Source organism: Heloderma suspectum, chromosome 2, assembly GCF_057233095.1.
Source record: "Heloderma suspectum isolate Gila_16-S chromosome 2, 16-S_ref, whole genome shotgun sequence".
NCBI classification, from domain to species: Eukaryota; Metazoa; Chordata; class Lepidosauria; order Squamata; family Helodermatidae; genus Heloderma; species Heloderma suspectum.
Genome location: NC_139459.1, coordinates 367,544,865 through 367,559,471, shown reverse-complemented (window position 1 = coordinate 367,559,471; position 14,607 = coordinate 367,544,865). Strand labels below are relative to the sequence as shown.

The 14,607-nt window shown below is 48.4% G+C and overlaps 1 protein-coding gene across 2 annotated transcripts; it reads left to right on the top strand.

Annotated features, from left to right (window-relative positions):
• The first annotated feature begins 3,550 nt into the window (after positions 1-3,550).
• LOC146355932 (uncharacterized) lies at positions 3,551-14,095 on the top strand. Of its 2 annotated transcripts, XM_084830792.1 has the most exons (8): positions 3,551-4,693; positions 5,079-5,173; positions 5,870-6,087; positions 6,201-6,395; positions 6,574-6,700; positions 7,135-7,205; positions 7,569-7,695; positions 10,020-14,095. In XM_084830792.1, the coding sequence occupies exons 3-8, from the start codon at positions 6,043-6,045 to the stop codon at positions 11,408-11,410; spliced, it is 1,956 nt and encodes a 651-aa protein (XP_084686918.1). In that variant the 5' UTR covers positions 3,551-4,693; positions 5,079-5,173; positions 5,870-6,042; the 3' UTR covers positions 11,411-14,095. The 2 variants fall into 2 exon arrangements, with proteins under 2 accessions (XP_084686918.1, XP_084686917.1); XM_084830791.1 differs by having other exon boundaries at positions 5,870-6,395.
• Positions 14,096-14,607: the final 512 nt, after the last annotated feature.

Sequence of the window (14,607 nt, the reverse complement as noted above, 5' to 3'; positions counted from 1 at the left end):
GAAAGTCAGGAGAAGAAGCTTCTACTTAATCCTAGAAGAAATAGGAAGCCAGAGAAGAGATTTCAGAAGTCACAGCTTTGCCAGAGAGGCTGCTGCCTGAGGCACAGAGGTGCGTCGCAGGTGTGATGCTCCTCCAGAAGCGGAGAAGGGCAGGGCTTCGGGGCGATCACAGCGCAATCACTAGCATTGACCTCTTAATGTTCCCTCTCTCTTTCACTTCCCCTTGGCTCACTCTTTCCCCGCTTCCTTCTCTTTTTCCCTCAGCCCCCACCCCGAACTCTTCGAGAGACAGTGCCTGTTGCTCTGCAGGTAACTTCAGCAGAACATACGCAAAGTTTCGGGGATCCATCCTCATCCATCCCCCGCCCCCAGCTCGTAGGTCCTACCAAGTAGAGAGCACATCACTCAGACAGCAGCAATGCGCCTTCCTTTCCCCCCACGTCTCGCGGCTCGAGTGTCTCCACAAAGCTGGACTCCGGGGCCGTGCGCTGTTTCCACCGTCAGCCACCTTCCGCCCCGCCTCCTTTACTAGCAGCAGGCTCCCCCGCACCAGAACTTAACCAAGCGTCCTTCTGTCCTGCCATACTTCAGCCTTCCCCTGCCTCCCTCCACGCCCCCCCTTGCCGTTCCTCTCCTCCTGTCTCCGGAGCTCTGACTTCGCCATCCCTGCCTGCCGTCAGGCCCGGCTCCCTTGAACACTAACAGCTTGGCACAAGTTGAACAGCTGAACTCTCTTTCTCGCATTGAGGACCAACACATTCAGTATCCACAGCCTGGAAACTTTACATGGCTTTCAGTCCCAATAAATCATTTAACCCACATGGAGGCCAGAGACAGGGTCATAAGAACCCAGCACTGAGGTCCCAGGCAACAATCCAAGCAGGGCCAGGAATAGGGTCATAAAGCCTGGCAGTTTCATATGAGACAGAGTGCCAAGGGCCAGGATTCTAGCTGTTGAGGGTGCAGGAGGATATTCCCAGGCAAGGCCCCCAAGCATGGGAGTGTAGGCGAGCCACTCCATGGACCGCTCCATGACGCCGACGCCACCTGATTCCTACAAGTAAGAGGGGCAACAGGGGCCCTCCTAGGCTGGCCCCTCTTTCAGGGGTGGAAGGAGACACAGCCCCACCTGCCCAGTGTCACCACCTCCGATAGCCCTTAGCCATTCCACCAATGCCTGGATTCCGTTCCACTGCAGAGCAATAGTCAAATCAGGGCTCGGCCTTGTCAGGCAACTGCTGAGGCCACATCCTACCAGGGATCCGCCAAGCCCTCTGGCCCAGCTCCTTCTCTTCCCCCTTGCCCTGTAGGCCTCCTCCGAGGCCCTTACCAAGGGTGGGGTAGCCGCAAGAGCAGAGACAGAGAGCAGCCACGGTCTGCCCTCGCCTTGCTCTCTTCTGCTAGGCAGATTGGGCCCAGGGGGAGCAGGCAGGGGAGCGCGGAGGCCGGCAAGCAGGTGGGCCCAGTCCGAGGGGGAGGCGAGCTGAGGCCCTCGTATCTGAGGGCTCCCCCACACACACACACACCAATTTTAGAGCTGACATTGAGTGTAATAATCATACTTAGGGTACAATCCAGCCAATGTTAAGCACCTTTTAAGACCAAAGTGTTAAGCAGATAAGTTAATTTTAGGGAAGTAAACGGGATACTAAAAGCCTTAAGCGTTGTGTTTAGACTGGGATTTTTTTCCCAGGCAAGTCACATACATCATTTAAGTATTTCCATACTGCTTTTCAGGGCAGAATGTCCTCAGGTGTTTCACACTAAAACCATAAAAACAATTTAGGGCACAATCCCATCGGGATGGGCGGCCGCCTATCCAATGCAGGGCAGGAGAAGCGCAGAGGGGATCGTCCCCTCTGTACTTCAGCTGCCCTTCATAGGATGTGTCTTACGGGCATTTCCGCCATCCCCACCCCGGAACGCCCCATTTTTGCCAATCCACACTCCTCTTGCGAGCGCGGGGCCATTCTGAGCTGCCTGGCAGAGAGCACGGGAAGAGGGAAAGGTCGGTTCTCAGGGAACCAACCTTGGAGAGCAGGCTCCGAGGTCAGTTTCTGGAAACCAACGTATCCTACGGCTGTCTAGCTGCTTACTACTGGCCATAGGATTGCTCCCTTAAATGGTAAAAATACAATTCCCAGTAACAGCAGCATAAAAACTTTTTGCTTGATACTAACTCTACAACTCCCTGGAAAAGACCCTGATGCTGGGAAAGACTGAAGGCAAAAGGAGAAGGGGACGGCAGAGGATGAGATGGCTAGATAGCATCACGGATGCAATGAATATGAACTTGAGCACGCTCCGGGAGAGAGCGCAGGACAGGAAGGCCTGGCGTGCTATGGTCCATGGGGTCACGAAGAGTCGGACACGACTGAACAACAACAACAACTCTACAATAGCAATAGACTGCTATTGTTGCTGTTGTCAACATCGTTGTTGGTTTTATTGTTGGCTTTTATTGTTTTTATGTTTTTAAAACTTTTACATATTTTAACCGTTTTTATGTATTTTATTGTTGTAAGCTGCCTTGGGAGGGCTTCTGCCTGGAAAGGCGGCCAAGAAATATTTTAAACAAACAAATAAATAGCAGCAGACCTTATAATAGCAGTCCCCTCTGCACCCAGCCCCCCCCCCCTTGGGCTTTTAAAAAAGCTTCCTATCAAGGTCATAAAACTTTATATGTAAGCAAATTTAAATTTAAAAAGGTTTCCTATCCCACAAACTGCAAAAGAAAAGCCAAGACAATGCTAAGTTTCAGATCCTACATCTCTCTGCCACCACCATATCGAAAGTGTTCATCTTTATCTCTGTTCTAGGCAGAGGGAAAGGTCTGCTGCTTCACAAGTCTTTCTATCCTTGTTTTTCAAAACATTTTTCTCACTGTGGGCAGCTCCTAGCTATGTTACTTAGGAATGGAGCCTCCAAGTGCTGAGGTAGTATAGCTCAGAAAATCAGGGCAAAATGTTATGGGTCTTTTTAATTATATAATGTAAAACAATTTGTCTAAAGGAAAGAGAAATGTAAGTGTTCCTCAGAATTTCTAGCTTTTATGTGTTTGTGAATTCGGTGAAGTAATACATTGACCTTTAAAAATCAAATAACTAATGAACAAAGATTTCTTTACATGACTGAGAGCTTTATTGTAAACAGGTTTTAAGGAAGTTTAGTATAAGAGAGGCATATGGAGAAGATGGCAGCAGCAGAAGGCTTCACGGAGAGAGTGTGTGGCTGGGGACTTGGATGAAGTTGGAGGGGTTTTTTGAAACGCAGATCAAAGATGGCCAAGCACGACAGAGCTGGTGCTGAAGCACGAAGAGACCCTGATGCCAGTGGTGAATTCTGGGGAAGAACAGTACAGAAAACTCAGGGTGAGGACATGGTCAGCTCAGACGTGCAGCTCCAGTGTTTCAGGCAGTTCTATTACCAGGAGGCGGAGGGCCTCCGAGAGGTTCACAACCAACTCCGCAATCTTTCCCATCAGTGGCTGAAGCCAGAGCGACACACGAAAAACCAGATACTGGACTTGGTGGTCCTGGAGCAGTTCCTGGCCATCCTGCCCGGGCAGATGGCAAGCTGGGTGAGAGAGTGTGGAGCAGAGACCAGTTCCCAGGCGGTGGCCCTGGCAGAAGGCTTCCTCCTGAGCCGGGCAGAGGGGAAGAAACAGGTAGAGCAGCAGGTGAGAGCATTTCAAAGTCATAAAAATGTATATGTAAGCAAATTTAAATTTAAAAGGTTTCCTATCCCACAAACTGCAAAAGAAAAGCCAAGACAATGCTACGTTGCAGATCCTACTTCTCTGTGCCACCACCGTATCTGAAGTGTTCGTCTTTATTTTATTTATTTATTTCATTTCTATACCGCCCAATAGCCAAAGCTCTCTGGGCGGTTCACAAAAATTAAAATATATAGAACATTAAAACCACAATCACAACCACTTTATCTCTGTTCCAGGCAGAGGGAAAGGTCTGCTGCTTCACAAGTCTTTCTGTCCTTGTTTTTCAACACGTTTTGCTCACTGTGGGCCAAAGTAACTAAGACCCAGAAAGTCAGGGTGGTTTTCACTGCAAGCACCGCTTAGGAACAGGGCTTTCGGCCTGACAGCGAGAAGGTGCCGGTCAGCCTGGGCTGCCACCGTATTGATTCCAAGGGGGCCCCAGCTGGGCGGGGGCAGCCTTGGGGAGGCCGAAATCCACATGCACCAGGGAGTAACCGCCAGGGAACTGAGCGGACCTAAGCCGGGAGCAGGCGCCCGCAGGGCGGAACTGCAGCTTCCTCCCTCGCGCCCTGAGGGCACCAGCGTCCTGGGCGGACTTGTGGAAGCTCCTGCGACCTTCTGAGCCGCCCGGCAAGGACAGGGAGGGCCACGTTTTGCCGCCCCGCCCGCCGGCCGAGCAGAGGCCTGCGGCGGGAAGAGAAAACGCCCCGGCCAGAACAGGGGACGCGCTTGCAGCAGCGCCCCGCGGGAGCCGGGAAGGCGCGTCCCGGGTCCTGCTCGGGGAGGAGCCGCGAGCGCCTGCGCGGGCTTGCGGGGGTCGAGGAACGGCCCGGCCTCCTAGACGGGCGGGGGAGGGGCCGCGGCCCCCCGGAAATGCGCTCCCCGCGGCCCTTCCTGCCCCGCCTCTTCCTCCGGAGGAGAGGGGATTTGCGGCGTCGCCCGGGCGCTGCTCCGCCGCCTCCTGGGCGGGGTCAGGTGCGACCCCCGCGCCCGCCTTGCAGTGGGGTAGGGGGGCCCCGGACTGCGGGGGACGGCGGGACATGGGGGGCAAGAGAGTGAAGAGCGGGCGGAAGCCCCCCTCGGGGGAGATGCCCAAATTCAACCCCAGCGAGTCCGGGCGGGATGTGATTTCGCATTACGGGGGGGAGCCAGACCCCCCGTTTCGCGCCATGGGGAGGAGGCCTGTGCAGCTGGCCCAGTTGGGGTTCCCCCCACGATATCAGGGAGCTTTCCTCTTTCCTCGGTTCAGCAAACCCGGAGGCCCCTTTCGGGGGGGGGGGAGAGAACTGCAGCGTTGAGTCAGTTATTCCAACTGATTAGGAAGCTCTGTGTTGATCGAAATCCTTCCCCCATTAACCAGGCACTGCTCCCCCCCCAACTGTGGGTCCCCTGATGTGGCTGAGACGCGTCCCTTGCCCTCTGATGGATTGGCCAGGCTGACAGAATACAACAGAGGTAGGTAGAGGGTGACGAAGTGCCCACCAAGACCGGCCTTCCCATGAGGCAGCCGATTCAGGGAGCCCTGAAAGGGCAGCAGGCTTCAGTTATTTGAATTGCTATTTTATGAATGATATTTTACTACGGGGGGGCGGGGGGGACAGGCGTCAGTGGGATTTTTGGCTAAGGCAGGAAAAGCTCTTGTGTCACACCTGTGATGCAGCCCTACAGAAAGAGGCAGCTGGAGAGGAGTCCTGTAGAGAAGGAGGAGAAAACTGACAAGAAGTGAATTTTTTAAAAAATGGGGAATGAAAAAGAGGTGTTGAAAAAGAACAGAAAAAGGCAAACATCAACAGAGCAGTGACTTCGTGTTTCTGTGGGGCACAAAATCTGTGTTCTCCTCGGATGGAGGATGCTGTCTTGTGAGAACATTTGCTGTGTTCCAGTGAGGCAGCTCCTAGCTATGTTTCTTAGCAATGGAGCCTGCAAGTGCTGAGGTAGTATAGCTCAGAAAATCGGGGCGAAATATTATGGGTCTATTTAATTATATGATGTAAAACAATTTGTCTAAAGGAAAGAGAAATGTAAGTGTTCCTCAGAATTTCTAGCTTTTATGTGTTTGTGAATTCGGTGAAGTAATACGTTGACCTTTAAAAATCAAATGACTAATGAACAAAGATTTCTTTACATGACTGAGAGCTTTATTGTAAACAGGTTTTAAGGAAGTTTAGTATAAGAGAGGCATATGGAGAAGATGGCAGCAGCAGAAGGCTTCACGGAGAGAGTGTGTGGCTGGGGACTTGGATGAAGTTGGAGGGGTTTTTTGAAACGCAGATCAAAGATGGCCAAGCACGACAGAGCTGGTGCTGAAGCACGAAGAGACCCTGATGCCAGTGGGGATTTCTGGGAAAGAACACTACAGAAAACTCAAGGTGAGGACATGGTCAGCTCAGACGTGCAGCTCCAGCGTTTCAGGCAGTTCCGCTACCAGGAGGCTGAGGGCCCCCGAGAGGTTCGCAACCAACTCCGCAATCTTTCCCATCAGTGGCTCAAGCCAGAGCAACACACGAAAAACCAAATCCTGGACTTGGTGGTCCTGGAGCAGTTCCTGGCCATCCTGCCCGGGGAGATGGCGAGCTGGGTGAGAGAGTGTGGAGCAGAGACCAGTTCCCAGGCGGTGGCCCTGGCAGAAGGCTTCCTCCTGAGCCGGGCAGAGGAGGAGAAGCAGAAAGAGCAGCAGGTGAGAGCTTTTCATCTAAGGGGTCAGAATGTGAGCAGGGATATCCGAAAACTCTCTACTAATTGGCCAAACCATTCTGGAAATCACCCAAGGAGAGATATTTCCCCCAACATTTTGCCTCTCTCATTCCTTTTCTAATCTTCTCATTCCATGTCTTGGATCTCCATTGCTGTTTCAGGTACAGAGTCTGGTTGCAGGAGTGGTCTTTGATTTCCCTGCAGCAGAGAAGGGTCCATCGGACACCAGGCAGAGCCCCCCACAAAGAGGGAGCAGGCAGGAGGAGGATGGATGTGCTGCCCTGCAGTGTAAGGCTTAATATGGGGGTGGCTGTATTTCAACCTAGTCTCGCTGTCTAGAGAATGTAAGAGATCATTTATCTCCTTTTATGTTTCCCCTGAATGTTTTCAGGGGGAAGATGCTTGTCTCCAGCCGTTTCCACAGTTCAAAACTCATTTAAGTTTCAACAGTTGGAGACTTTATGCATAGAAACCCACAGTTTGATTTGTGGCCAAGAGCCCAAATGGGGAAATATGCACATTTACCCAAATGAATTATCAAAATGCAGATTGAAGCTACGGCATCTTGTAATGCCCAGGCATACTTAGACTTCTGTGGATTTGACTGGGAAGTCAGTCCTGTTGTGTTCCAAGGGACAGAGTGTCCGTGACTTTAGGATTGTAATCTCAGTCTCTGAGACAAACATGTGCTACTGGCTTTACATTACTTTTGTCTCTTACAGGGGCTGGAATGATGCTGAGAATGGGTACTCGGCCATCTCTTTGTCCTTGGGATGGAGTGGAACCAGATCAGGTAGGCAGAAGGATCACTAGGAGACAGGCAGGGAGCAGCCTGGGTGCCTCCATCCCCTACTCACCTCCCAGGGCAAGAATACCTCTCTCCCCTTCTGTTTCCTTCTGGCAAAGCTAAGATCATGTGAGGAGCCCTGCTGGATGGGACCAAAGGCCCCTCTAGTCCAGCATCCTGTTTCCCACAGTGGCTGACCGGATGCCTCTTGGGAAGCCGCAAGCGGGGCAGGAGGGCCAGAGCCATTTCTTGGTGGTGTTCCCCCAGCAATCGGTTGTCACAGCAAGCAGGTTTCAGTCCTGCAGGATAATGCCCAGCCACCTCACTTTCCATTATCCTTGACAAGGACATTTTTCTTTTTTCCACCAGGCTCTGGTGACGTTTGAGGAGGTTGCTGTGTGCTTCACTGAGGAGGAGTGGGCACTGCTGGATCCTGACCAGAGAGCCCTGCACAAGCAAATCATGGAGGAGAACTGTGGGATCGTGGCCTCTCTTGGTAAGGCCCCTTGTTTTCCTGATTTTGATACTGTCGGGTTCCAAATTCAATAATGGTGAGCAAGATAATAATTGCCATTTTTTGCACAGATCCTTTATTAATTTATTTAGCATTTTGAGTCTGCCTTTGAGGAAACTGCCCTCAGAAGGCAGAGTTCAAAAAGAAAATACACACTGAGTATATTAAAATCATCAAATAATTAAACACTATTTTTAGGCCGCAGCTTAAGGACATAGGCTTCAAATATGCCTCAAAATTTTCACAAGACACATTAAGATAGCTCAGAGTCTCTAGAACCACCAGCAGCAAAACACTGATTTGGGAAAGTCAGCCTAGAACAGGCACATTTTTAAGGCATAGTTGAAGGCCTCCCCTGCAGGGGCCATGTGGAGTTTGACTGAATATTTCGCCACCTCCAGATCCCTTCTTCCAGTCTACCAGGATTCGTCAGTTTTTCTGTACTAAAACATTCATAATCCTGCCTTTCCATTAAACAGCAGTCCACACAGCAGCTAATACTGGTGAGACATCAATACAAAATATTAGAAAACCACAACAGAATCAAAACAACAATCATCATCCGGGCTCCAAATCATCAGGAAACATTAAGAGCTGCAACAAATACAAACATAGAACTGACCTGTCATAGAACCCAAGATCAGCTGTACTGAAGCAGGAGAGGGAGGTCTTTAGGAAGGAAGGCAGCACCACGAAATGCAGTTCATTTACAAAACCCAGACCCCGCCGTTTCTGTCTTAGTCTGTCTCTCAAACTGCGGTCTCTCTTCACAGCCATACAGCCAGATTACATCTTCCCTTGCTGGGGTGGAGGGATGGGAAGAATTAACCTGAGGCACTGTGCCCATGTACACCAGCTGCTGGGGAACATGGGCGGACGGGTGCTGTTGCACTTATGTCCTGCATCTGGGTTCCCTGTTGTTAGCTAGTTGGCCACTGTGTGAACAGAATGCTGGACTAGGTGGACCCTTTGTCTGATCCAGCAGGGCTCTACTTCAGTTCTTAGTTCAGCTTCTCTCTGTGTGAGGGCACCAGAACTCTAGGGTTTGCCACGCTCTGAAAAGCAGGTGGAGTCTTGCCGATAGCGCGTAGGCCAGGAGACCAAGGTGGTTTCAGTAGCACGGACCCAGGATGGTACTGGTCCAACAGCTACGGATGGAACTGCTATAGTAAGCTGTCAGACCAAGTGCATGAGACTCTGGATTTGTATCCAGTTCCACAAAACCTTCAAGGGCAAAGGGTGCCAGGTGTGACATTGCAAATCCACAAAGGAGTTACAGGAAGTTTCCTGGGTGTTTCAGGATGAAAACAATGGGGTTTGCACGACACGGAACAATGGGCTCAAGTGACAGGAAGCCAGATTTCAGCTGAACATCAGGAAAGACTTCCTGACTGTTAGAGCAATATGACAATGGAACCAGTGACCTAGGGAGGTGGTGGGCTCTCCCATACTGGAGGCGTTCAAAACGAGGCTGGACAGCCAACTGTCAGGGATGCTCTGACTTGGATTCCTGCATTGAGCAGGGGGTTGGACTCGATGGCCTTGTAGGCCCCTTCCAACCCTACTATTCCATGATTCTGTGACCCCTTGCCAGAGTCATCTCAAATGTATAAGTGGCCGATTTCGAACAGGTGCCCAGTAAAGGAGGTGCTGAGCATGCAGCTATTCAAGATTGCGTCTTTTATTAAAGGGTAAGAAATTCTGTTTCGAGCCCCTGAGCTGGTAATTTACTTACCTCTGGGAGATCACTGCATGGTTGGCATATGTTTGTACAGTTAGATTTGCATTTGCCTCTCTCAAGTCTTTCTGACTATGTGCACTTCTGATTAGCTTGGTAATGCCAGGTCTGACTTTGGGTGAGTGACCTATAGGGCCATTAGGTAAGGTGACTTTGTGTGTTACTGGTCCTGCCTTTGCACAGGCAGTAACACTTTAAAGGACCATGTCCGTTGTTCCCAGATTTCATTGGAGCCTGCAATACCTGTCCTAGTGCCGAGCAGCCTGACTGTACATCTGTGAGGTCAACTAGGCCGAGAGAGAGTAATTGGCCCAGAAACACACAGTACATTTCATTTCTCAGCTGAAAGAAGAACCAGGTTGTCATGGTCTCAATCAAATGCATTGTACCACACGAACAGTCAGTTAATGCCAGTCAACAAAGGCAGGAAAACATATGGTAAGAACTGCATCACATCTAACTCTTTTTTCACTTCTTCCTTTCATCGAAATCATTAATTGAAGGTGCACAGTTATTCGAAGTTCTGTTGCTAACTCAGTCTCTTACCAATTTGTTGTCTTCATTTCAGAAGGTGACAAGTGGGAAGGGGAGAATAAGAGAGAACAACATGGAATGTCACAGAAAAGAGACAAATGTATAAATACTCAACCGCAGAGAAGGAAAACACAAGCAAATCAGAATATGAGGAAGAATTCCTTTGCTTCTCAGTGCAATGGCAACCATCATATCATAATCCAAGAAATAATACATAAAAGACTGGAAAAGAATAGGTTCCATCTGCATAGGAAAACTTTCAATTCTGAATCAAACATCAAAGCTCATTGCAGATTTCACACCGTGAAGAAAACATATAAATGTCTGGTACATGGGAAGAGCTTCAGTCTGAAGACACAACTCACTCCTCATCAAAGAACTCATACAGAGGAGAAACCATTTCTTTGCTTTGAGTGTGGAAAGATCTTCAGTCAAAAGGCACATCTCACTCGTCATCGCAGAACTCACTCAAAAGAGAAGCCATATCATTGTTTGGAGTGTGGAAAAAGCTTCAATAGGAAGGAATATATCACTTGTCATCAAAGAACGCACACAGGGGAGAAACCATATAAATGCCTAGAATGTAAAAAAAGCTTTAGTCAGAAAAGAAATCTCACTCAACATCAAAGGACTCACACAGGGGAGAAACCATATAAATGCCTGGAGTGTGGAAAGAGCTTCATTCAGAGGATACATCTTACTGATCATGAAAGATTTCACACTGGAGAGAAACTGTACCTTTGTTTGGAGTGTGGAAAGAGCTTCAGTCAGAAGATACATCTCACTTCTCATCAAAGAACTCACACAGGGGAGAAACCGTATAAATGCCTGGAATGTAAAAAAAGCTTTAGTCAGAAAAGAAATCTCACTCAACATCAAAGGACTCACACAGGGGAGAAACCATATAAATGCCTGGAGTGTGGAAAGAGCTTCATTCAGAGGATACATCTTACTCATCATGAAAGATTTCACACTGGAGAGAAACCGTACCTTTGTTTGGAGTGTGGAAAGAGCTTCAATAGGAAGGAATATATCACTTGTCATCAAAGAACTCACACAGGGGAGAAACCATATAAATGCCTGGAATGTAAAAAAAGCTTTAGTCAGAAAAGAAATCTCACTCAACATCAAAGGACTCACACAGGGGAGAAACCATATAAATGCCTGGAGTGTGGAAAGAGCTTCATTCAGAGGATACATCTTACTCATCATCAAAGATTTCACACTGGAGAGAAACCATACCTTTGTTTGGAGTGTGGAAAGAGCTTCAGTCAGAAGACACATCTCACTTCTCATCAAAGAACTCACACAGGGGAGAAACCGTATAAATGTTTGGAGTGTGGAAAGAGCTTCATTTCTATGATATCTCTCACTCACCATCAAATAACTCACACAGGGAATAATCCATATAACTGCTTGGACTGAAGCTGTGGAAATAGCTTCAGTCAAAAGAAATACCTCCCTTCTCATGAAAAATTTCACACAGGGGAGAAACCATATCACTGTTTGGAGTGTGGGAAGTGCTTTAGTCAGAAGAGAGCTCTCACTTCTCATCAAAGAATTCACACAGGGGAGAAACCATATCATTGTTCAGCATGCGGAAAGAGCTTCAGTCGGAAGCCAAGTCTCACCTGTCATCAAAGACCTCACACGGGGGAGAAACCATATCATTGCTTGGAGTGTGAAAAGAGCTTCCGTGAGAAGGGAACTCTTACTCGTCATCAGAGAACTCACACAGGGGAGAAACCACACGATTGTTTTGAGTGTGGAAACAGCTTCAGTCAGATGATCTCTCTCACTAAACATCTTCGAACTCAACACAGTGGAGAAACCATTTGAGTGTGTGGGTTCACACATAATGTTAAGCCACCCCTGCGAATAAGCTATGCGGTGTGTTTTGTTTGCTGAACAACCCACGACGCACTCTGGGTTGTTCTTTCCCTCCTTCCAACTTAATGCACCAGCTGGGTCCCACACGTATCCCGGTGGATTTTGCAGCAAAAAGTTTTGTCTCCTGTCCCCGCTCCAATTGCTACCCCCTTTTTGTTTCCTGTTTTTTTATTATTTTCAGAGTCTCAAAAATGTGCAATTGTTGTTACTCTGATTACTGGTCCTTTTTATTCCCTGGCATTTTTTCCCAATATTTCGGTGCCCCAAAAATGCGCAAGTGGGGTTGTAATTTTTTTAATTTATTTTTTTGTCAGTCTTTCAGAGGTCCAGTAGTGTACACTTATGGCTGTCCCTTATGAGTAGTTTTGACTGGTTAATCTCCTTGTCTGTTTCTGCTCTCAAAGGGAGCAGCCAAGGGGAAAAAGTATCCTACAAGGAAATTGACAAGACAAGGTTGCATAGGCTAATTTGCACACAGTTGCGATGGACTGGGGAAGAAATACTAAAGGAAAGGGGGGAACCAGTAGCTTAATTCAGAAACACCAAAGAAGGGTTGGGGAGCCAAAGCAGTAGATACACCCGGGGGGGCAGTATCTCCCCCTTGGCAATGAGATCCTTGCAATTATAAGCACTGGCACTTCTTAGTGTCCCCCACCTTTTTGGCACTTCCCCGAGTCTCCATTAAATTTGCTTGCACCTCCCTTCCATTTACTTACCAGTCCCCCAAAATGTGCAAATCTTCCTGGCATTATAAAAAAGCCGTTAGAGGGTGGCAGAAGAGAAGATGGAGCAAATGGGGTGCCGGCACCAGCGGTGCTTCCATCCGCCCCCTCCCCAGTGGGGCCCCATTTTCTCTATCCTGTAGCTGCCCTCTCAGGGCTCTTTTTTTTTTTTTTTAAAGAACTGTCAGGGAGAAGTTTCTAAATCATGAAATGGTGGAGGCATGGCTGAACGTAAAAATGCGTGAGAATGCTGTTACAGCCCCATGAACGGGAATCTTTAAACAAGCTTTGTTACCTGTTTGTGTTTAGTCTACATGATCCAGGCCAGCTCAGAAGATAAATGATTATACATATATTCGTTTATTCTCTTTCATCTTTTGTTTTTTCTTGCTTTTCTGTATATTTTTTATTTCAAAATAGATAATATATCTAGTATAAAATATATTACTGACTGTTGAAGGTTTATATTAAGTTTTATTATTACTTAACACTATATTATTATTGTTATTATTATTATTATTATTAATATTAATATAGGCTTCTGGAAATGAATTGTAGACCTGTTTCTTTGATATAAGATTGGTGATATGATATTGAAATGTAAGGTTGTTTATTAAACTGTAGGATTGTTAAGGTTATATAGTTTTTAAAATAGAATGGCATTGGAGGCCGGGGGGTATTGGATTGTAAACTTAATTCTTTAAAGGGGAGGGAGAGGGAGAGGGGGAGGGAAGGGGAAAGAATCTTTTTTCTTCACTTCCTTACCTTCTCCCTTTTCCTCTTTTTTTTCTTTTTCCTTCTCTTTTTGTTATTGTGGTGTCCTCATCAGAATATTGTATTGTTGGGAAATTGTAGTATTGATCAGGTTGTTGGCAGTTTTGGTATTGTTTATTTCATTTATAAAGATAAAATAAATATTCCACACAAAAAAAGAACCGTCAGGGAGCTGCCGTAACTGCAGCAGAAAGGGCTCCAAAAAGAAGCCAGGGAAAGGCGGGGGGAGTTAATATCTTGCTTTTCTGGAAAGCTGGAGACTCGGGAGAGTGTTAAAGGGGCGGGGGAGACACGGAGAACTGCCAGTTCAAGTGTGAATTTGTAAAAGTAAAGGAGATATGGGGGGGGGGGGTTGCTCCCATGTGGGAGATGTCTCTATGCTGCCTCCAGTATCGGAGGCAGTAAGCCTGTGAACCCCAGCTGCTGGGGAAAATGGGCGAGAGGGAGCTGTTGCATTCCTGTGCTGCTTGTGGGATCCCTGTGAACAGCTGGTGGGCCACTGTGTGAACAGAATGCTGGAGCAGATGGACCCTTGGCCTGATCCAGCAGGGCGCATCTTAGTAATCGTAGCAATCTCTGCTGGCAGAACTTTGTCTTGGTCGTATGCGCACTGCGTCTTGCTTGTTTTCGCTTCCTGTTGTAACCTTTGTCAGCAATATCATAGTATCAGTTTCTTTGTATACTCAAATGCACTTGCTTCGTGTTGATAAATGTTTAAAACATAGTCTGTGAGCATCTATTTACAGAGTAACTGTGTTGAGTGTAAAATGACTGAGTCCTTCTCAGCATCAGAAAAAGCACAGCTCTGTGGGCCCAGATATGGACAGGAAGTGGGAGCCTGTGAAGGTGACAAGAGGTCTGCTTGATGAAGTTTTTTATCCACAACGTATTTCTCCTGCTCTCGGAAGCAGCTGTCCCAGGGCTGCCGGCCCAACCACCCCGCCAGCTGTACCCCTCTACTCCCCGGCAGTAGTTCCCACCCCCTCCTGCTCATGCCCGTCGTGAGGGGGCACCTCTGCTGCACCACCCACCTGGCATGCCTCCGACGCAACGTGGACCTCATTGACCCGCCTTTGGGGCGGGGGGGGCTGCTGCAGATCCTTTACCTGCAACACACCTGGCCTGAGCTGCCAGTTCAGTGGCGGCTGTGGAGCAGACGAGGCAAACAAGGGTCTTCCATGCAGCCTGGCCTGGAAGAGGAAAGCCACCACGGCAGAGGTGCACCTACAGGGTAGG